Source organism: Octopus bimaculoides, chromosome 24, assembly GCF_046866305.1.
Source record: "Octopus bimaculoides isolate indiv1 chromosome 24, ASM4686630v1, whole genome shotgun sequence".
NCBI lineage: Eukaryota > Metazoa > Mollusca > Cephalopoda > Octopoda > Octopodidae > Octopus > Octopus bimaculoides.
This window is the reverse complement of record NC_142951.1, coordinates 31,242,510-31,267,739: the sequence shown is the minus strand read 5'-3', so window position 1 is coordinate 31,267,739 and position 25,230 is coordinate 31,242,510. Positions and strand designations below refer to the sequence as shown.

At 39.7% G+C, this 25,230-nt stretch overlaps 1 protein-coding gene across 7 annotated transcripts in view; it reads left to right on the top strand.

The window, feature by feature from the left end:
- Positions 1–25,230, top strand: part of LOC106879371 (LIM domain kinase 2) — a 137,355-nt gene that overhangs the window by 97,446 nt on the left and 14,679 nt on the right. For 5 of the 7 annotated variants that reach the window (XM_089340941.1, XM_089340946.1, XM_089340945.1 and 2 more), the window contains one exon: positions 24,864–24,999. In XM_089340941.1, the coding sequence (XP_089197067.1) occupies positions 24,864–24,999 (136 nt within the window). Of the gene's footprint in view, positions 1–15,343; positions 15,526–23,006; positions 23,068–24,863; positions 25,000–25,230 lie in introns of those variants that run through there. The other 2 variants (XM_089340943.1, XM_089340944.1) reach the window with 2 other exon arrangements.

The window sequence follows — 25,230 nt, the reverse complement described above, 5'->3', positions numbered from 1 at the left end:
GTGGGATATATCTATTTTTCTTTCTCATATTCTGCATTATTTAATGTCTGTCTGTTTTTTTTTTCTTGTATAATTAATTATACAATCAAAAACATTCAAACATTAACTGAAAAATTATTCAATATTCCTGGCTTTTGGGGTAAAATAAAATACAGGAGGATCAGTTAATTATGATTTTATTCAACATATTCCCCTCTCAGATTCACACACTTATTGCAGCAGTCCTTCAGTTTTTCTAAGCCCTTTCGAAGCCTCGGAAGAGGTGGGCCTGCAACCAGGCCTTTCGCGACACTTTTAAAGCCAGGAACTTTTCAGCATATATACGTACATGTATGTACACACTTACATCTACCTGTATATATATAGATGCATATCTGGGTACAGGACGTTGCAAACAAAACGTGGACAAAATGATAAACAGAGTACAGAAAAACACACAGGCCACATAGAGAACATTTCCTTCATCAGCTGCCACCATTCTAACACTGGCGTTATGTATATATATATATATATATATATATATATATATATGTGTGTAGGAGAATATACAAATAATAACAACAGACGAGGACAGGTGGTGTAAATAACAAAAGTATATATTAGTATGACGCTCGGGAATACGGAAAGTCTTTGACGTTTCGAGCTACGCTCTTCAACAGAAAGAATACGGAGACAAGGAGAAAAACACGGAGAAAAAAAATTGAATAGTGTTCAGTCAACGGTCAATCACGCATACACACACAAAACTGTCCGACGAACAGGAACGGGAAACTCTGAGTAACAGTTTTGCGATAATTTTGCAGCTTTGATGCCGTAATATTCTTTAACAAGAATAATACTGACAAGGACTTCGAAGTTTCGGTCGACAGTGCTCTGCAGTCTCCGTTTACTGTCATTCTTGTTAATGAATAATAAATTTGTTTTCTACAAAAGTATCGAATAATCCTTCAGTTTAACGTAAAATTGATTTTTATTATAACTTTACATAAAAACAAGCGTTAATATACGCACGTAGAGCGGTGCTCCGCAACCGATAAGTCGCGGCACACTTGTGTGTCACGAGACGATGTTAGGTGTGCCGCAGTGTCACCTGAATTATAATTTTTTCCCCTATATTTTTAGTTCAGGTGTGCCACCGAATTTTGATAAGAATCTAGGTGTGCCGCAAGTGAAAAAAAGGCTGCGGAGCACTTGTGTAGAGTATCAGATTTTAGGAAGAAACACGTTGATAGTGACTTCGAAATTTCACCGATGCTCAGTTTCACCGAGACTTCGAAGTCACTCTTAACCCTTTGCTTGCAAAAATTAATCTTCGTTCATTGTAACAGTTTTTTTTGTTTACCTGGCTGTATGTGTGTCATCTGATATATTTAAATTTTTGTCCGTTTCTGCAGCTGTTTACCTGTCTGCACATCTGTCTCTCGGTTTCTTTTATTGTTATTTGTTTCAATCCTTTGACTGCGGCCATGCTGGAGCACCGCCTGTAGTCGAGCAAATCGACCCCAGGACTTATTCTTTGTAAGCCTAGTACTTAAGTATTTATTCTGCACCCGGTGTTTAGGGTCAGGGTTTTTGGTGCGCCGAAAACGGGTGGTGTACGTATTCTTAATCTCCGCCCTTATGCTATCAGGCTCTTTTGCTGAACCGCTAAGTTACGGAGACGTAAACACACCAGCATCGGTTGTCAAACGATGTTGGGGTGACAGACACGTTTATATTCTTACCTGCTTGTCTCCTGTATCTACTACCAAAAGCCGTCTGTCTATATCTACCTGTATATGATTGTATCTCTCTCTTCCTTCCTATCTATCAGTCTCTACAGGGTGTCCACAAAGTCTGGGTACATGGGAATTAACACATACGTTAAGAAATTATTATTTCTTATAATTAATTGTTTATCTTATGATTTTATCTACTTCATGTACCCACATGGGGATTAACACATACTTTAAGAAATTATTATTTCTTATATTTAATTGTTTATGTTATCATTTTATTTACTCCATGTACCCAGACTTTGTGGACACCCTGTATATATTTACCTATCTATATTTGTATCTATTTATCTGTCTATCTTTCTATGCCTTATTCATAACTACATTTAACTATGCATAGAAATCTATATATATTACATGTGTTTACGTCTGTATCAACCTGTTTATAGCTATCTATATCTCTTCCTACCTACATGTTCGCATCTATCCTTCTATCTATCCATCCTAAAACTGGTAGGGTTGTGATTTTAGGACGATCAGCTGCATACCTATGGAACTGCCTGGCAAAGCAGTGTTCGTTTGTTAACGTCCTCGTAACTGGTTGATCCAGCGAAAGAGACCAATGGATTAAGTACCAGACATTAAAAGAAATCAAAGTACTCGGGTCAATTTGTTTGACTAAACCCTTGAAAGCAGTGTCTTAGCACGGCCACAGTCCAGTGACTGAAACAAATGGTAAAAGATGCATGTGTTTCTTCTTATATTGACATTACACATTAGTTACAAGCGAGCATTGCAATCAACGAAGCAGTCGCATCTTCCATACAAACGTCTGCCTATAGCAGTAATCCCCAGCCGGGGCCCATGTGGACTTTGAGGGTCCGCACAAAATATTTTAAGTTTTTTTTTTTTTAATACAATTCCTAACGACATTTAATTATAAAAATATAACAGAATTTTTTAAACATTGAATGGCTCTGAGGGTCCCTCTCCCCCAAATTTCAAGCCTTGTGCCTATTGTAGAAAGGATTATTGTTAATATTATTATTATTATTATTAATAAAACGAATTAATTATTATTGAGTGAGAGAGAGCAGCGCATGCCATCAAAGTGACACTGGGGTAAAATATACGAAGCCCAGTATACCCCATCATGACTACCCATCTGATAAGGGTACACCAGGCACATGCATCACAACCATGGGTGCTCTACATGGTGATCTCATATCAAGATAAACAGCGCATGACCTTGCAGGTGGGGCCCAGTTAGAATTTTCTTCAGGTCAAGTAGCCCATCCCACTCAAAAGATCCCCGAATGAGGGTTGTTTAAGGATGTTGAATGAAACACCCATGTTTCCAGAGGTGAATTATTCAAACCCCAAAGAATTCCTCTCGACACATGGCTATGATTCTCCCCCACTACTTCTGCTCGTGATCAGAGATGCACATATCGTCAGCCACCAAGGGACATGCTCAACTGGTTAAGGTCTAACAACTGACAAGCAAATCTGTGGTATTGAGGAGATTATTTGCTGTAGCCCATCTTCTATACCAAGACAAAACAATGTACATGACAACACTCCCAATCAGTTAAGACCAAAAGCCATGAGAACCACTGCCTGCACGAAATATCTCGTGACAACCATTCGTAGAGTGAAACAAAACTGACAGCTTAAAAGGTTTATAGATTTGTAATTTAGACGACCAATGAATCATTTTATCATCATCATCATCATTTTAATGTCGGCTTTTCTACGCTTGCATGGGTTGGATGGCATTTGCTGAGGTTTATTTTCTACAACTGGATGCTCTTCCTGTCGTCAACCTTCATTTGCTTCCTAATAAGGTAGTGTCTTCTCCCTATACCAGACATGTTTTCTTAGAAGACTGAAATCCAAGACATCGTTTGCATGATGGTGACAACTATCATATGTAATGCCAAGGAGAAGTAACACACACATACATATATATATAAGTCAAAGACTTGTGATTAAGTTTGGTAGACAGAAACTGAAAGAAGCCTGTTGTGTGTATGTATGTGCGTGTGTGTATATATATATATATATATGTATATATGTATCATCATCATCATCATCATCGTTTAACGTCCGCTTTCCATGCTAGCATGGGTTGGACGATTTGACTGAGGACTGGTGAAACCGGATGGCAACACCAGGCTCCAGTCTGATTTGGCAGAGTTTCTACAGCTGGATGCCCTTCCTAACGCCAACCACTCAGAGAGTGTAGTGGGTGCTTTTACGTATGTTCATAATTTAAATATGTAAACATATTGTAGCCTTGTTGAAAACTGAGCAGCAGCACAAAATGAGAGAACAGAAAATCAGTAGCAATAGGCACAGCTATTTTGACTCAAGCTGAAAACTTATCCAGGCAAAGTTGAAGTCTCAACCTTATCTAGTCTTTGTGTAATTTTAGTAGTAAAACCATAGTTTTACTACATCAAGTAAGCTAGTGAGCTAGCTTGCATTTTACTATTAAGATTTTGCTTTTGTGCAGCAGGCATCCTTGGGTATTTCACTCTTACCCCTTCTAGTTATACTTTTAAGTTATTACATTCACAAGAAATTTTATTTCTCCCCAGTAATTCCAAGATCTTGCAGTAACAGTAAGGCAATGCTTTGCTGATGAAGTCTAGCAAGATTGGAACACGTCTTTAGTTGTTCCTATATTGCTAAATGTCAAACTCACTTCTCACTGCATCTCATATATTAACTGCTCTCATCATTAATGATATATAATTATAATTAATTAAAATTTTTTGGTTCATTACATCAAGAACATTAGCACCCATTTTACTGTTAATTTTTGCATAGCTGCAAATTAGAAATATTTAGAACTGAAAATAGTACATATATGTATATATATATATATATATATATGTATATATATATATATGTATATATATATATATATATATATATATATATGTATATATGTATATATATATATATGTATATATGTATATATATATATATGTATATATGTATATATATATATATGTATATATGTATATATATATATATGTATATATGTATATGTATATATGTATATATATATATATATATATATATATATGTATATATATATATATATATATATATCAACCACATGGTTCCAGGTTCAGTCCCACTGCGTGACACCTTGGGTAGGTGTCTTCGACCATAGCCTTCTGAGTGGATTTGGTAGATGGAAACTGAAAGAAGCCTGTCATATATATATATATATTTATGTGTGTGTTTGTCCGCCTACCAATGGTTGACAATCTATGTTGGTGTGTTTACATCCCTATAATTTAGCGGTTCAGCAAAAGAGACAGATAGAATAAGTACTAGGTTTACAAAGTCCTGGGGTCAGTTTCTTTGACTAAAAACCCCCTTTAAGGCAGTGCTCCTGCATGGCCACAGTCAACTGTCAGTTTCTGTCCACCAAATCCATTCACATGATTTTGGTTGACCTGGTGACTATAGCAGGGGACACTTATCTAAGGTACCACAGGGTGGGGTTGAACCCAAGACCATACGGTTGAGAAGCAAACTTATTACAACACAGTTACACCTGTAGTTATCTGCCAAATACAGTTAAGCTATCAATTATTTGCTTTATGTTGGTTTTTTGGTGGGAGGGAGGAGGTTGTGGGTTTACTGTGAAAGAAAAAGAATTTCATTCGGTTCAACTTCATTGTTAATATGACGAAAATAATTTTGAATTCTTTCAATGTTCTATGCTAAATCAAAACATTTCATTAAAAAATGTTGATTGTTTAGTGTTGTGTTTTGGTTTACATTTTTATTTTTTTTTTGGTTTAGTTTGCTTTTTTTTAACCTTTTTCCTGTCCAGGATATTTTCATAATTTTGTCCTAAACATCCATGTTTGTTTTTAGGCTTTAAGTTATTGGAGGTTAATTTGGTTGGAGTTGGTGGGTAACATGTGATCGTAGAATGTATCACATGCAATAAAAGCATGGGTGTCATGTGTTGGCACTCCGTCGCTTACGACGTCGAGGGTTCCAGTTGATCCAATCAACGGAACAGCCTGCTCATGAAATTAATGTGCAAGTGGCTGAGCACTCCACAGACACGTGTACCCTTAACATAGTTCTCAGGGATATTCAGCGTGACACAAAGTGTGACAAGGTTGACCCTTTGAATTACACGCACAACAGAAACAGGAAGAAAGAGTGAGAGAAAGTTGTGGTGAAAGAGTACAGCAGGGTTCGCCACCATCCCCTGCCGGAGCCTCGTGGAGTTTTAGGTGTTTTCGCTCAACAAACACTCACAATGCCTGGTCTGGGAATCGAAACCGTGATCCCATGACCGCGAGTCCGCTACCCTAACCACTGGGCCATTGCGCCTCCACAATGGGTATCATAAATATGGGTTAAAGTGGTGATAAAGGATCTTCAGACATTGGGCTTCACAGAGGAGATGACAAGGGACCGAGACTTCTGGTAGTTTGCTGTATTTCAGAAGACACACCAAGCTAAATAAAATTGTGGCTGTCCATGCATACAGGTGTGTCCCCTACATCCCTCTTTCAGGGAAGAAATCCTTGTCTTGCAAGTTTGTGGGTGCTGATGCCACATAAATGCACTTGTGCGAGTGCCATGTTAGGGTGTGTGTGCTGCTGCCACCTAAAAGCACCCAGTACACTCTGTAAAGTGGTTAGCATTAGGAAGGGCATCCAGATGTAAAAACCATGCCAAAGCAGACAAATGGAGTCTGGTCAACTCTTATCAGGCCGTCCAACCCATGCCAGCATGGAGAACAGATGTTAAAAGACAATGATGACGATGATATATTTGCCTTTCATAAAACCCAAATTACCCTAATGTGTATCATATATCATGCATAGACACCAGGGAAATCTTTCCTGCCGATGCCGGTGGCACATGAAGAGCTCCTTTCAAGTGTTGGGCCTCACGTAAGCAATGACAAATTACTGAGACCTTTGGCATGATGTCATGCTTGAGAGAAAGACCCATGAAGCCAAGTAAAATCACAGTCCTGGCAGATACTGGTGTCGTGCAAATGGCACCTGTGCCACTGGCATGTAAAAGCACCCATTACGCTCTCGGAGTGGTTGACGTAAGGAAGGGCATCCAGCCGTAGAAACCATGCCAAATCAGACTGGAGTCTGGTGCAGCCTTCTTACTACAATGGCCTTGTGTTGTGCTGAACCAATCAATATAAATCCTCATCATTTTCAGTTTTGTCATACAAACTAATAAGCTTATTATTTAGAATTACTTAAAGATTAGCCATTGCATCCGCACACCAAACACACACGCATGTTTCTCTCTCTCTCTCTCTCTCTCTCTCTCTCTCTCTCTTGCTCATACACATTCTTAAATCTTTCTCACACTCATGATATTAAATCCTTGGTATTTATTCTATGTTTTTATTGTAAACAAGCTCATTACTCTCAATCTAGTTGCTTTACAAGCTATTGCTACTCCTGACTGTGTATATGTGTCTATACACATCAATCCATCCGTTTGGTAAATATCACTGCATATACATACATACATACATCATCATCATCATCATCGTTTAACGTCCGCTTTCCATGCTAGCATGGGTTGGACGATTTGACTGAGGACTGGTGAAACCGGATGGCAACACCAGGCTCCAATCTAATTTGGCAGAGTTTCTACAGCTGGATGCCCTTCTTAACGCCAACCACTCAGAGAGTGTAGTGGGTGCTTTTACGTGTCACCCGCACGAAAACGGCCACGCTCGAAATGGTGTCTTTTATGTGCCACCCGCACAAGCCAGTCCAGGGGCACTGGCAACGATCTCACTCGAAAATCCTACGGGAGCCAGTCAGGCAGTACTGGCAACGGCCACATATATAGATGCAGGCGTGGCTGTGTGGTAGGAAGCTTGCTTCCCAACCACATGGTTCCGGGCACTTTGGACAAGTGTCTTCTACTATAGCCTTGGGCTGAACAAAGCCCTGTGAGTGGATTTGGTAGTTGGAAACTGAAAGAAGCCTGTTGTATATATATATATATATATATATATATATATATATGTATGTATATATGTGTGTGTGTGTGTGTTTGTCCCCCACCATCGCCTGACAACCAATGTCGGTGTGTTTACGTCCCTGTAACTTAGCGGTTTGGCAAAAGAGACCAATAGGATAAGTACTAGGCTTACAGAGAATAAGTGCTGGGGTTGATTTGTTCGACTAAAGGTGGTGCTCCAGCATGGCTGCAGTCAAATGACTGAAATCAGTAAATAAAATGAATTGAACTGGTTCTGTTGTTTGGCTCAGAGATAAAGGCATTTCCTATAAGGCTCCAAAAACGACCAAAGGAATTGAACTGGCTCTCTTGTTTGGCTCAGAGACGAAGCCATTTCCTATAAGGCTCCAAAAATGACCAAATCTTACAAAAGATTTTAACATCTCAAACTGTGAAGCAACCAACATCATCATCATCATCGTTTAACATCTGCTTTCCATGCTAGCATGGGTTGGACGATTTGACTGAGGACTGGTGAACCGGATGGCTGCTCCAGTCTGGTCTGGCAGATGCCCTTCCTAACGCCAACACAGCTTTTCGAGCAAGCCCCTAGCTAGCATCCTCATTTGTCCTTTGGAGATGTAGATGAAGCAGCCAGTGGAAGGAGCTACAAGCTCTCTCTTTCTCTCTCTCTCTCGTTCATCCGGATGAGGAATCAGGATATGAAATGTGAAGCATTTGTGTTATCATAACGTAGTAATGCAGAATCTTGTCAAGCTTCTCTGGGAGGAGTAATAGTATCAATTGCGACTGGGGTCACCAAATGCTGACAGTGGTGGGTAAAAGCATTCCAGTTGGGTGTGTGTGTGTGTTTGTGTGTGCATTGCTTGCCCCACCCCCTCCACACGCACACACATAAAACACACTTCATTTTCAGGAATGGTGCAATATAAAACATAGAACTCAAAGCAAGATTCAAGGAGGCAGAAGGAAGCTGATTATAGTATCATTCATTTCTTTTGGCTGTTTTTAATAAAGGTTTATGCCTGATATATATATATATATATATATATATATATATATATATATAAATAATAGCATAAATACATGCATATATCCATACATATATGTACATAACTACATCTATATGTATACATACATGCATATATAGGTACAGGACACATATGTGTGTGTGTCTGTATGTGCATATGTGTCTATATATGTTTGTGTGTGTATGCATGTGTGTGTGTGTGCCTCTTTCTATACACACACACACACACACACACACATGATGTAGCAGCATATACAGAAAATGTATATATATACCCTCTCAGAGATTGATAGACATCATGTCTCTACATCTACCCTCTTCTCCCCCACCCTTAAACTCTTTGGCTCCTCCATATTTTTTTTATCACAACTAAAGGTTTCTTCCTCTCTAGATGGTTCTGTCCTTTTTTTTCTTTCTTTCTTTCTTTCTCTTTATTCTATCCCTTTTCCTTCTCTTTCTAAGTCTTGCCTTTCTTTTTTCTTTCACTCATTCACACTTCAATGCACATCATGGCATCTCTTCTAAACCTCTCTCTCTTTCTCTCTTCTGCTACACACACACACACACACACACACACACACACACACACACACACACACACACCTTTTTGTCTTCTGGTACATTCTCTCTCTTTCTCTCTCTCTCTCTCTCTCTCTCTCTCTCTTCTGGTACATCTTTCTCTTTGAAGCATCTCTTTTTCCTACTCTTTTTCCTACATCTTTCATTCTCTCTTTATCTCTCTCCCTTCTCACCTCTCTCTCTGTGATTCATCTCATTTTTTCTCTCACACAACACTCTTTCTCACTTTCTAATACATCTCTTTCTCATTCTCTCTCTCTAATCCACAAACTCTTGACTTCTCCTCTCTCCCTCCAAACTCCAAAATATCTGTTTAGTTCCTATCCAATGACTTACTGCAGCCACTCTGGCAATGGAGAAGGGGACAGCCAACCCTGCCACACCCTACTGAAGAACTTGATAAGACAAACAAGGAGTGGGTTAGCCTGTATACATCATATTCTGGTCTCCTCTCACATATTGAGAGGGTCAGCTCTACTTCAGAAAGATAACAAAGGCAAAAGAGCATGGACATATGTGTACGTATGGTGTGTATGGCTGTGTCTGTCTCTTTACATCTGTGTGCAAGTTTCTATGTATGCATCTATGTATTACTCTAATTTAATAAGCGGATTAATCTGTTGATCAAATAACTGGAATATTTGTCAATGGTACTTGCACTTTATAAAGATAACAACATTATATATATATATATACACATACACATGCTTATGGATATATATATACAAACATGTATAGACATATATATGCACCCACAGATATATATATATATATATATATATATATATATATATATATATATATATATATATATATGGGTGCAGGAGTGGCTGCGTGGTAAGTAGCTTGCCTACCAACCACATGGTTCCGGGTTCAGGCCCACTGCGTGGCACCTTGGGCAAGTGTCTTCTATTATAGCCTCGGGCCGACCAAAGCCTTGTGAGTGGATTTGGTAGACGGAAACTGAAAGAAGCCTGTCGTATATATGTATATATACATATATATGTATGTGTGTTTGTGTTTGTCCCCCCATCATCGCTTGACAACCGATGCTGGTGTGTTTGTGTCCCCATAACCTAGCGGTTTGGCAAAACAGACCAATAGAAAAGTACTAGGCTTACAAAGAATAAGTCCTGGAGTCGATTTGCTCGACTAAAGGTGGTGCTCCAGCATGGCTGCAGTCAAACGACTGAAACAAATAAAAGAATATATATATATATATATATATATATATATATATATATATAGAGAGAGAGAGAGAGAGAGAGAGAGAGAGAGAGAGAGAGAGAGAGAGATACACATATGTATGTATATACAAATATATATAAATGTATGGGTGTACATCTATTCGTGTGTGTGCGTGTGGAAACGGGGTGGTGGAAAGTGATGGGGGTTGATAACCTTATTACTTCGAATGTCCTTTATATAAACTGTTCGTGTATGAAGTGACTTTGTTAGGAAGGGTGTGTTGCTAAATATAGCCCAACCAGCCAGCAAACCAACCAACCAACCAGTCAACCATCCAAAGACCATTCAGTATCCTGGTGGAGGGGGTGGGGGTAGCGGTGGTGGCAATGGAGAACCAACATTGTAGGCGCCAATAATTCTTTGGCTTTTATTTCTTCTTTGGGCAGGCTAACCATTTCAGTGAGAGCGAAATTCCTTTGCATGTTTGGGAGCTGTGGAAGTGTAGTTGGGATAGGGGTGTGGATGATTCTACAAAGAAGGGGGGGATAACAGACAAGTGTCACGTGATGTACTGGTTTGTTTGTTTGGATCCAAAATCCTTTCAGAATGATGGTGATGATGTTCAAGGGGTCGTTATTTTTTAATTTTTTTAAAAATCCTAGCTGTACAGTTAGTTTCTTGGCAGAATTCTGGTTTAAGAATCCCATATAACCCCTGAACTTTTTTATATATTTTTTTGGGGGGAATTTTCAGAAAATGTGAGTTTGTGTTCTACACAAAGGAACTCCTACAATTATGCAAAAAAAAAAAAAAAAAAATTTTTTTTTTTTATGTCATTTCAGGGCAATTTAACTGTTGTTTTTAGCACATCTCACGACCACCTGATACTTTCCTTGTTTCTTTGTCACTCTAACATGTATTGATATTTTTCAATATTTTTCTCCCGCTAAACACATTTAATAGAGAATGATGATGTGCCATCGCTACCCTCGCGCCATCACCACCTTGGGGGCAAGTGTCGTCTTTCATGGCTTCGGGTCAGCCAAAACCTTGTGAGTGGACTTAGTGGACAGAAACTGAAAGAAGCCTGATGTGTGTGTGTGTGGAGGGGAACACGAGTGTTGGCAACTGGAAGGGACCTGGCTATAGAAAGTGTTGTGCACTTAACAGGGCTGGCACTAGGAAGTGCAGGGCCCAATTGGAGAATTGTCAGTTGGGCCCTCTACTCCACAAAAGCTGAAGGTTGTTGTTTTGTGCTTTGTGTAATACGCCAGTCCCAGCCAAAAAAAGACATTGAGGGCTTGAGGCTCCAGCATTAGCCACAACAAATTCATCATCACTTGAGCATGTATACTGAGTCCTTTCTTGATGCAGGGCTCAATCAGAACAGGTTTAATTGGTTTAAAACCGCCTGTGGCTACAAATTCCTTCTGACGCATACAAGCATGGGAAGAAGTGGATGCTTAAAACGATAAGAATGACGATGATAGCTGCAACCTCTTAATTCACACGATTTTTCTGTGCCCTTGAAATAAAAAATAGTGTTTCCTTTACAGGCTTTTTGTGTTTTTCTTTTCTTTTCTTTTTACTCTGTTTTTGGTGACTTAAAAGTTTTCATTTGGTTTCATATTTCCTTCTCCTTTGCCGGTTCCTCTGCCATCAGCTTTCATTTGAAGCAATTTATTTTGGAACATGAAAAAAAATATTCTCTAGTTTACATAAATATTGGGATTTCACTATTTCTTCCCCACCCCTCTTTCCAACACTTCATTCCCTCTTTCTCTATTTCCTTCCAATTTTTTTCTATCTTATATCCTTTTCTTCTTTTCCTCTCCTCTCTTCTTTCCCTTGTACACCTCCCCATCTCTCTCTCTCACTCGCACATCTCAGTCTCCCGTTTCTTTCTTTCTCTCTCTCTCTCTCTCTCTCTCTGTTCTCCATATATCTAATTCCTCTTTCTTTCCCCCACTTTTTCTCTCCTCACATTGCTTTACCTTCTTACTCTGTCTCTCTCACCCTCTCACCGTTCCCTTGCACCTTTTCACAATCTCTCACATCCTTCTTCCCCCCCTCTCTCTCTATCTCTCTTACCTTATCTCTCTCTCCCTCTCTTTCACGTCTTTCTTATGTTCAATAATAATTAAATAAACTGTTGAAATACTAGAGAGAGGGGGGGAAAAACAGAGCATACGAATTATTTTTTTTGACATGCACATTATGCGCGTGCATTTAAACAGAGAGAGAGAGAGAGAGAGAGAGAGCGTTGGTGTGTGTGTGATTGTTTCATACCTTTTCCAATGCAATTTACTCAAAGTAAATCGTTCGGCTGCTGACTCAGTTGTGTAACAAATAAGAAGTGAACCTATAATTAAAAGCTTCCCGTTTTCGTATTTTATTTTATTTATTTATTTATTTAACTTCATTCTCACCCCATTGACGCGCACATTTTTATTTATTTATTCATTTGTCTATCTATTTTTTTTTTGTTCAAGTTTCCTTTTCTGTTCCGTAGGAAGGAGTTGGGTGCTTCGTGGGGTGGGGGTGAGGGGTTACTGGGAGTGACATTGTGTGCAGAGAGAGGGGAGAAGAAGTCGACGATGGGATATTTCATTCAGTAATTTCCAGTTACGACGCCGTGGTATGTTGTAGGGAGAAGTTTGAAGGGTTACACGAAAGGGGTGAAGGAAGGCAGGCAGGCAAGCAGACGACAAGAAGATAGGAATGTTGGGGGCCGTGTTTTGGGGGTGGCGGCGTTGGCTTGGAAGGCGGAGAGTGAAACCGAAAAAAAAAAGAGAAGAAAGAAAAAGTATGTAGGGAGTTTTTGTCGGCAGGGATTTTCGAGAATGTCGAGCTGGGTCAGGGGAGAAAGTTCCCCCTTTTCTCCCTTCCTCCCTTCTTTCACCGCCATATCTTTCTCGCTCCCCCCTCCTCTTTCCTGCGTTAAGGGGATCAATCATGTGAATCATATATATACATAATATATGTGTTTTGTGTGGCTGTCGAAAGGAAATCTTTTAGTGTCACTTGTTGCTGATGAAGGCTTTCACTCACTCACACTCACACAAGCTTTAAAATGTTTCGATCACTTTTTCTTTCTCATATCTCTCTCTGTTCCACTAGTTTTTTTCTCTCTCTACCTCTCTCTCTCTCTTGCTTCTCGTTCTGTACCCAATACGTACGCTTTTTAAAATTTCCTACTGCTTGTTTATTTGTAGTTTAGTTCTTAATTTTTTGTCTTCCTCATTATTCTCTTTTGATCTTATTTTCTCGTTCTCAAGCTTATTCTCTTCCTCCTCCCCATCTTTCTCACACACACACTCTCTCTCTCCCCTCCTACTTTCACCCTCTCTCCGTCTCTCTCACATTCTTTCTCTTCCTTCTACTCTCTCCTTTATTTTCCACTCTCCCCTTCATCATTCCTATCACATACAATTTCACACACACACACACACACACACATCGTTCGAAACTTGACTTCATCGATTCCCAAGTCTTACCTCTCTGTTCGATATCCAGTTATTTTTTGTCTGTCGCCCGAGAGTCGCACAGACACGGAAAACTTCTGCTTATCAACTTGGAACAAATAACACCATATTTCTTTGTTTTGAGTACTCTCTTCCTCGCGTGCGTGTGTAAAAAAATTCCTTACACGAAACTGTCAGCCCTTGAGTCATTCGTATAACACATCCACACTTGTATTGAGTTTTATCTTCCTGTTTGTTCCACTAAACGTGTGTGTGTGTGTGATTATGTATGAAATACATGCATGTATAAAGTGCACATATCTATATACCTCAGTGGATCAAACTGAAGTAACTTGAGACAATCCAACTCCATCCACTACACAATAATAATTGACTCGGTGAAACAGGTGGAGGGGCCAAAAGGAACTAAAACTCTACTTCTTAGAGAGAAGGTGAGAAAGGTATACAGTGATATTCACGTAGAAGGTCCTGGAAGGGATAGCTCCCAACTTTGGAATCGAAAGCTATACCAACCACCGAATTGGACAGCACTGTATAATACCAAAGACTCCGTCTTCACCGTCTCAAATAAAAAGACCCAAAGGTTGGGTTTCAGGGGTCCAAAACTATTCAACAGTCTGACATTAAACAACTTCAGAGATTCGCAAGGTAGGTATACATGTGGAGGTCTACGTGCCCCACATGTGGAGCATCTGGACAAATTTTCATCTGAAATACCAGGTGGACTCACAATCGCAGCAGGGGAGGGGAAGGGTGGAGCCAAAGAAGAGTGACTTCACCCAAAACAGTACAGAAATGTGCCCCCCCCCCAAACACGCTGAAAGGTCGTGCTCCAGCATGACACCAGCCTTTGACTTGAAAACAATAAAATATATCTGTCTACCTGTATGTATGTATATATATATATATACACAAATTAAAAGGGTAAAGGATTATCAATTTATTAATTAATAAATCAATTAACAATTAATAATTTTTACCAAGCCCATCGGTATGAAAGCACCGCTGATCCCATAATTATGTTTATAAATATATATATATATATATATATATATATATATATATATATATATATATATATAACTAGATAGATACACACACGTTTACGTGTGTGTGTGTATGTGTGTCATTTCCGTGTCCATTTCTCATAACCGCCCACTCAATCCATGTATTGTCAGCTTCCCCCTCCCACTCTCTCTCTTTCTCTTCAATTCCCTTCCTTTCGCTCCTCCCTCATATATTTTCTTTTTTTCTCATTCATAACTTAAGCCTCTCTCATTCTCCCCCTCACACTCTTTGCTTCAGTCTTTTTCCTCCCCCTCTCACTCCCTCTCTTTTCCCTTTCTTCTTCTGATCTCTGTTTCACATTTTCGTTTTTGTCTCCGTCGTGAGGAAACACTTTTGATTTATCATCCGTTATCTCCAAACACTAAAGGAACTACGGCTCACCCTCACCTTTTCGGTTATATACAAAGCCATCTTACTAAAGCATGGTCTACAACAACACACATATATTGTAAGTATTTCTGCAAATTTTATCGAATGGTTCACCTCACGTCTACCTTTGTCTTCGCAGTTCTCTCAATTTCCTTAGACTCGTTCTTTACGATTTATTTACTTTGATGGAAACACGTCAGACGGAGAGAAATTAGGCGGAGTTCTTCCTTTAAAATTGTCGTTTAGTCCCAGGTCAGCTCCGACTGGTCAGAAACAACTACGGTCATTTTTTTTAAAGTTTAACATTTTTGACAATTGCCATTTTTGTTCCTTCTCTCCTTTTCTCACGCACGCAGACACACGCACACTCGAACAAACACACACACACACACACTCTCACGTACATACACTCACAATCAAACACTCACATGCACACACACACACACACGTGTATCCATGTACTGTAGGCCCTATATTCTCCAGTAGCTATGACACTTAGTTACTATGGTAACGCTTGATGTAAATAAATGAAAATTACGACTAATTTGTCTTTGTCACCAATACTCCCGTCCGTCCGACACCCGGTAATCTCATATTTCAGCGTCCTAAATTGCACAAAATTCGTTTATGAACACAGTTCGACGAATCTACTTAGACTTCCTGCTAAAACAGTGTCAAGCAGGAAACTTATGCATAGCCCTGCTAACCCTAATTCACGACGGTCCACATCACCCTAAAGTGTGTTGCAACCCCTGACCCCCGTAGGTGCGATTTAGGTGCTCCCTAAATGCTATTTACCTAACCCTCTAAGCGAGCTTCTTTCAGTTTCCCTCTACTAGATTCCACTCGCAAGGCTTTGGTCGTCCCGGTGTTGTGGTAGAAAATACTTGCCCAAAGTGCCACACAGTGGGACTGAACCGAGAACCATGTGATTTGGATATGTGTATATATAGGCGCAGGAGTGGCTATGTGGCAAGTAGCTTGCTTACCAACCACATGGTTCTGGGTTCAGTCCCACTGCGTGGCACCTTGGGCAAGTGTCTTATATACTATAGCCTCGGGCCGACTCAAAGCCTTGTGAGTGGATTCAGTAGACCGAAACTGAAAGAAGCCCATCGTATATATATATGTGTGTGTGTGTGTCTGTGTTTGTTCCCTCCAACATCGCTTGACAACCAATGCTGGTGTGCTTAGCGGTTCGGCAAAAGAGACCAATAGAATAAATACTAGGCATACTAAGAATAATTCCTGGGGTCGATTTGCTCGACTAAAGGCGGTCCTCCAGCATGGCCGCGACCAGATGACTGAAACAAGTAAAAAACAAACAAAAAAAGGTATTATGTGAACGACAAATATGTTTTACTCTTTATCACAAGTTGCTCACTACGGTTTGTCCTATTGTTCTTCTGTCCCTATTTATGTCAAACGATCCTACTTTAATATTTCCGTCTCCTGGCAAATGACAAGTTATATACCTCGACTGGCGCTATGTATACATAGATACATACATACATACGTGTGTGTGTATACATACATACATACATACATACATACATACATACGTGTGAATGCATAAACATAGTCTTGTACACAATATACATCCTGTCATACTGGTCGTTCCTTCAGCTATTTGGGGAATGTGTGTGTATAAATATCTATTTTGTGTGTGTGTGTGTGATTATGCTTGTATTTATGTATTCAGATAGGTGAGTAGTGAACCATAGATTTATTGAAGTGTGTGTGTGTGTGTGTGTGTGTGTGTGTGTGTATATTCAAGGCTGTGAAAACCTTTATTATAGGTTCAGCTTAGATATGCTCCGCCACCAACGCCGCCATCATTTGAGTCAGACTTGCTCATTAATTTTAACGATCAGTGCTACCTAAATACGATATGATTTATGTGATGCTTACGAATATATTACTGGTACATGTAGTTTAGATGACACAGTCACAGAATAAAAGGTCTGCAACGGTTGATATTTAAAAAAGAAAAAGGAGTTTTTTGGGTTTTTTTTTAATATTTCTATTTCTTTCCGAGGAGTAGGACTTCCTAAAGTTGGTGGCCCCATATATAACTGCTCTACTTCAAAACACCCGTATGTCTTGGCCTATCTGTCAAGTGTGTGTGTGTGTGTGTGTGTGTGTGTGTGTGTGTGTGTGTGTGTGTGTGTAAAAAAGAAAGAGAATAATTTTCAGTAGTTTGTTTATATAAATATATATTACTTGGTACAGTTTCCGCCCTGAAAGTGTCAACGAATGTATTTTGTTGTAATTTGATCATTTCTGGTGGGTAGTGGTTTGTGGACGGTTTGCGCTGGAATTAAGACATACACTTAAATTTATTTGTTACACAAGTAACATGGGAGCAGGACGAAACTGGAATGTTGTCGGCCGACCTGCTACAAATAGCAGCCAAGTAGCTTCAAATCAAACGCTTCCGTCTTCAGATAAACAAAGGAGGGTTTGAGTAATGTAGTCATAGATATACTGGAACGTGATAGCCACGGCAGGATCCCCTTTGATTATAAGCTTAGTTGCTGGCTCGTTCAGGGCTAACATGAGGCTTTAACGACACAAAATGTATATGTACGTGTGCACGCACGAGTGTGTGTGAGTGAATATGAATGTTGGTTAAATGCTTATGTGTTTATAAACATGGAAAGATGTTGGTGTGTTTACGTCCCCGTAAACTTAGTGGTTCGGCAAAAGAGACCGATAGAACAAGTACTGGGCTTACAAAGAATAAGTCCTGGGAGTCGACTTGCTCGCTTAAAGGCGGTGCTCCAGCATGGCCGCAGTCAAAATGACTGAAACAAGTAAAAGAATAAAATGTAGTTATGTCTATATGTTTGTTTATTTCACCGTTTCGTTTTCCTGTCTTGTTTTCCGTCCGCCACCACCCTCCACGAAAACAATTTAATTTGTGTTCGTGGGAAGAACCATTTTAACGATGCGTACTGCCTTAATTCTTCGAAACGCCGGAGTTTTAATGGTGGCAGCTGATGAAGGGGATGTTTCTATGTGGCCTGCTTGTTTGTTGCACCTTGTTTACCATTTTGTCCTTGTTCTTTTGCCACGTCATGTACCCAGTTATGTATCTATATGTACATGTAGATGAACGTATATACATACATGTACATATGCATATACTCATATATTGTTTATATATATATGTACATACATACAAACGCGTACCTACACACAAGTGTGTGTGTGTATGTGGGTTCCTAAACAGTCAGTCAGTGCAATTTACTACACAAATATTGTGTAGTCAAATTTCTTGTATAAATGAATAATTTATGCATCTCGTATTAAAATTCTTTATATAGTTCCTGCTTTCAATTTTTAGACGTACATGTGATCTGTACATATTTACTGTTTCCATATTTAGTACTACTGTGGGACGAGATCAGTAAAAAAGCCAGACATGCTTTACTTTGGTTGAGATTTGATTGATCTCTCTCAGAGGACTAATGATTTTGGGGTCTTTTTTTTTTGTTATAATTGTAATGTTTTATTCACTTCAATGGTGAGCTGGCAGAACTGTTAGCACGCTGGGCAAAAAATGCTTAGCAGTGTTATGTCCATCTTTATGTTCCGAGTTCAAATTCCACTGGAGTCAACTTTGCCTTTTATTATCCTTCCAGGTTCGATAAGATGAGTACCAGTTGAGCACTGGGGTCAGTGTTATTGACTTAACCCCTCCCTCCGCCGAAATTGCTGGCCTTGTGCCAAAATTTGAAATCAGTATCTAGAAATATAGGCAGGGTTACACTTTTCTAATGTTGCTAAGCGTGCACACCTTGGCCCCTTAACAACTGTGACTGCAGAAGAAATGTGTAGATTTTTTTGAAAAGTTGACACAGCAAATTCTTCAAGTTGATAACGACCTCCCTAGTTCTGAAATTCCTTGGACTTCTCTTTTAGTTTTCATTGTCATCATTGTTGTTCTTCTAAATAATTTGTCAGCTCATATTTTACCTCTAATTATACTCTTTAACCCCCAGGTCTTGTCTCATCAAACAGACCTATTATCGTAGACATTCTGAACTTGACCCAGTGGCTGCATTCTCTAAAACTGCAATTTAGGAGCAATTTGGCAGACCGACTGCATAGGGGCATCCAGCTGTAGAAACTCTGCCAAATCAGATTGGAGCCTGGTGTAGCCATCTGGTTTCACCAGTCCTCAGTCAAATCGTCCAACCCATGCTAGCATGGAAAGCGGACGTTAAACGATGATGATGATGATGTCAGATGCTTCCTGGTAAGTTCATGTCCAAACAAGCAGGAGCAGGTTTTGCATTGCAAAAACGCAACCGGGGGTATATAAGGGTTATGCTTTTACACAATCTGTTGATGGTGTGGGTACTAGGAGTTTGACCTAAGTGTTGTACGGATTTGTCTCTGTTTAGTATATTTTTAGTTTCAGTTTCCTTTTTTAGAGTTTTATGTTACAGTATTTCCTTGTGGTAAAAAGTAGAGTGCAGAATGTTGTTCCTGTTTACTCCATATCTGCATTAATCACGCTGACCTCTGCTTAAAGGCATTTTCAGCTGTGACCATCCTATTTTGTTGTGTATTGAGCTTTCCATTGTATTTATTGCTTCTTTTTGTTATTTTTTTTTTTTAAGATGATATGGGAGATTTGTCTGCTATGTCTAGCAGACTCCTTTGGTTTGAGATGTTGAGTCGAGGTGATGATAGGGGAACAGGAACAGATTTCTTAGTGTTTATGATGATACATTGCTATATCTACCACACTCACACACACACGCACACACACACACACACACACACACACGTAAGTATATGATAAGACGTGGCTGAAACAATGAGAAGGCTGCAGAAATAGATGCACAACACCTGCCCCCACCTAAATTGACACTCTCCCTGTTGCCATGACGAACATTCCAGTTGATCTGATGAACAGATCAGCCTGCTTGCGAAATTAATGTGCAAGTGGCTGAGTACTCCACAGACACATCTGTAATATCCTTAATGTAGTTCTCAGGGAGATTCAGCATGACACAGAATGTAACAAGGCTGGCCCCTTTTTAATTACAGGTACAACTCATTTTTTTACCTGCTGAGTGGACTGAAGCAACATGAAGTAAAGTATCTTGTTTAAGTACACAATGCACCACTGGAAATCGAACTCCCGAACTTATGCTTATTAGTTGAATACCCTAACCACTTAGCTGCACGCCCTCACCTACTCCATGTTCAGTGCTGCTGTTCAACCCTTTTGCTTTTAAACCAGCCATATCCGGCTCAAATATTCTACATGTTTTACATTCACACTGGCCATGTCTTCTTCCCTGTCACACCTACTCTGCTCCGACATTCTGAAAATAAACACACGTCACTGAAACCACAACGCTATAAGATGATAATGCAGGATTAATTCTAAACAATGTCGTCTCCTTCATTGGACACGAAACTCAGCTTGCAAAGACTTATTGCGGCAAGCGAAAGCCCAAATCGGGATGGCACTTGTTCCCAGCTACGCCTTTCTGGTACTTCTGCCCGTGGCATGTGTAAGGATTTTTGAGCGAGATCGTTGCCAGTGCTCCTGGACTGGCTCCTGTGCTGGTGGCACATAAAATACACCATTTTGAGCGTGGCCGTTGCCAGTACTGCCTGACTGGCCTTCGTGCCAGTGGCACGTAAAAGCACCCACCACACTCTCAGAGTGGTTGGCGTTAGGAAGGGCATCCAGCTGTAGAAACTCTGCCAGATCAGATTGGAGCTTGGTGTAGCCATCTGGTTTCACCAGTCCTCAGTCAAATCGTCCAACCCATGCTAGCATGGAAAGCGGACGTTAAACAACGACGATGATGATGATGAATATTAGTGAAAAAGCATTACAGTTAACAGAGCAATCTGAACACTAAGGGGTTCAATCCCATCCTACTGATTAGAAAACAAGGAAGAGCACAAAGGAGATTGTAGTCCTACATACACATTAGCCCTTTAGCATTTCAACAGACCATGTTGGGCCCAAGTAGGTCTGCTGGTTTAGGCAGAAGGGCAACATCAAGGGCCACTCCGGCATTCATTCTGAATGATAGAAAGCTTACCTTTCATCACATGAGCCATTCTCCTTACTGTTGTTGGCACTCCATCGCTTACGACGTCGAAGGTTCCAGTTGATCCGATCAACGGAACAGCCTGCTCGTGAAATTAACGTGCAAGTGGCTGAGCACTCCACAGACACGTGTACCCTTAACGTAGTTCTCAGGGAGATTCAGTGTGACACAGTGTGACAAGGCTGACCCTTTGAATTACAGGCACAACAGAAACAGGAAGTAAGAGTTTCAGAAAGTTGTGGTGGAAGAGTACAGCAGGGTTTGCCACCATCCCCTGCCGGATCCTCGTGGAGCTTTAGGTGTTTTCGCTCAAACACTCACAACGCCCGGTCTGGGAATCGAAACCGCGATCCTATGACCGCGAGTCCACTGCCCTAATCACTGGGCCATTGCGCCTCCTCTCCTTACTGTAAAAACAAACAAACAAACAAACAAAAAACAGCTATCACCCCACTCCCTCTTTAGTGCCCCCTTTTGAGTTCACAATGTCTCCAAAGGGAGTGTTATCGTTCAAGTTCCAGGCCAGAAACTGATGTCTTGTATGTTATCTCTTTCTTCTCTCTCTCGGCACTTATTTCGTGAGAGAACACAAATTTCTATTTGTTCTCTGCACCCCCACCCCACCCCCAACTGCTTCCCTTTTTTTTTTTTTTTTTTTTTTTTCCTATTGATTGCAAGACCTGTGTTGGGTGTTTATTTGGAAGCGCAGACTGATAAAGAAATTTTTAGGAAAGTGGAGGTGGTTTTTGTGTTATTGACCTCTGAAGAATAACAGAAAGAAGGAGAGGGGGAGGGGGAGGAGGATCTAATTGTCTTTCATCTTTAAGAATGAGGAGAGAGAGAGAGAGAGAGAATGGAATATTTCTATGTTGGAGGTTGATGATAATTGCTCAGGGATGAATGAATAAAACTCTTGTTGAATTTGTGTAAAAAAATTTTCCACTTCCCCCCTTCTGACCTCCTCCTCCTCCTTCATCTCTTTCAACTTTCTCCTTTTCTTTTTTCCTACACAAAAAAGGAATATTTCTTTCCTTGTCTGTTTTTGCTTTTCTAAAAAAAGAAAAGAAGTGAAACAAGTGTTTCCTTTTTCTTTTCTCCCCCCCCCCTCCCCGCTAAACACATCAAAACGAAGAACAAAGTGCTTTCCACGCCGCCTCCCACACTTAATTTCTGATAAGAAGCCTGAAGATAGGAAGAGAAATACAAGAAAGGACAGGGGTTTTCTTGTTTTTCCTTTTCTTCAAGTTTTATTTTTCTCTTTATATGGTCTGACCTCAAACCCCCCACCACTACCACCACCACTACCACCACCACTCCCCCATCATTCTATATTTAGCTGGATGACCACAAACATAAAAGGATATTTCTTCACTTTTGTGTCCAGGATTAGTTTTATGATGAAGTAATTTTCCGGTTTCTGGGTTCTTCCACTTATATATATATATCCTATTGTCTCAGCCTAAAACAACCCATTATTTGTATAGATTTTCATTTTTGCTTCACCAATGAATGGATGGATACCCTTCTGGAAAGTGAGTGACTTTGCAAAAGCTCTTTGTTTTTTTTTTTGTGTGTATGTGTGTGGATGCAGCCCTTTAGCATTGAGATTACTTTGTTGACTGCGGCCATGCTGGAGCACCGCCTTTAGTCGATCAAATCAATCCCAGGACTTATTCTTTGTAAGCCTAGTACTCATTCTATCGGTCTCTTTTGCCGAACTGCTAAGTTACGGGGACGTAAACACACCAGCATCGGTTGTCAAGCAATGTTGGGGAGACAAACACACACACACACACACAAACAAACACAAACACACACACACACACACACACACATATATACGACAGGCTTCTTTCAGTTTCCGTCTACCAAAACCACTCACAATGCTTTGGTCGGCCCGAGGCTATAGTGGAAGACACTTGCCCAAGGTGCCACGCAGTGGGACTGAACCCGAAACCATGTGGTTGGTAAGCAAGCTACTTACCACACAGCCACTCCTGAGCTTATTTATTATCGTTTTAGAACAATCTTGCATATCTCCACACTTCAAGATTTTGATCACATGATTGTTTATTTTTATAACAGCTTCATAGGATAGGTGTGATGGGCCTGATCTGGCTTGTTTAAACATAGAACTGGCAGAATATTTGGCCCAGATATTCTGCCAGTTTAAATGCCAAAGCGCCAAGATACATTTTTCGTTATCTTCAGAATAATTGAATGTTTGTTGATGTTTCGTTCTGTATGATCGGATCATGAAAAATTCTTCAAGGCAGTGCCCCAGCTTGGCCACAGTGTAATCACTGAAACAAGTAAAAGATGGATATAAAAGATATTAGCCTTAAGCTTCTACCAAGGATTGTGTCCAGTGTGAAGGACATCTTAGTAAATGTCAATTGTACCTCGTTTAAAAACTAACACAAAAGCTTTGTATTAACCTTAATCTTCGACCAAGGCTATTGTCCAGAGTGAAGACTGGTATATCCATTGCTTAAGTATGGATTTGATACACTCAATTTATCAGTCATTTTACTATCATAGATCAATGACTAGAAAGATTAAGCTTGGCCTAATTTTATCTCGGTTGGTCTTTGTGCGCATGTGTGTGTGTGTGTGTGTATTTCTTGCATTTTTATCAACATTTTTGATACTGACCCATCTGAGTGAGACCACTGTTGGTTCATAATATAAACTGCTAGTTATAAAGTCAATTTAACCCGTTAGCACTTAAACCGAACACATCTGACCCAAATATTTTACCTCTTTTAAGTTCAAACTTGCCAGATCCAACCTCTCACACTGTCCCTACACTGTCATTTTAAAAAGAAACAATGACATTATAAGGATTACATTTGACAAAGTAATCTGAATGCTAAACTGTTGTTCGCCATGTCTCAGCCCCATACAGTAATACCGCTTTTACGTTAGTGCTAAACATTCTTATTTTGTTCTTTATTGAAATTACACTTGCGCTCCATACTTTTTTTAACAGGTGAAAAGCAGTCCTTGCCTTACTTATTCTCGTCTTAATATCTTCGTCAGTGCTGCCTGAGAATGTTACCTTACTACCTCTTCATTGTATTCAAAGTTAATTCAAATCAACAAATATATGGTTAATAAATGGGTTAATTTTGTATGTATTAGCATAACAAAGGCGGGCAGGACATGATTTTCTTAGTTTCTCAAATTCTTTTGATCTACAAATGGATTTCATAAACCATACTTCTTGTATCAATCAAATTTGAAAGATGGATTGATTTTGTGACTGTGTGTTTGTGCATTTCTCCCTGTTTGTATTACATCACATCTCTGTCTGTTTCTTCCTTAGGTGTTCTAGATGTCAACGCCGGCTAACCAACTGGTATGTTGAAAAAGGTGGACAACTTTTCTGCCATCAAGATTACTGGACAATATATGGTGACTCCTGTCACGGTTGTTCGGAATTAATTGCTGGCCCTGTCATGGTAAGGAAGTTGCTCATTTCATTTAGATTAGAACCGTTAATGGATTCCCTGACAAAATTTTTATGAGATGTTATCTTCATTATATATATGTATTTTCTTCTAAAGTTGAATGAAGATACAGTTCTATATTTAAGAGATGAGGAATTATATACATTATTTACCTTATTTACATTTGACGAACATTTGTCCTCATCTTGTTTGTTGTTAACACAACGATTCGGCTGATATACC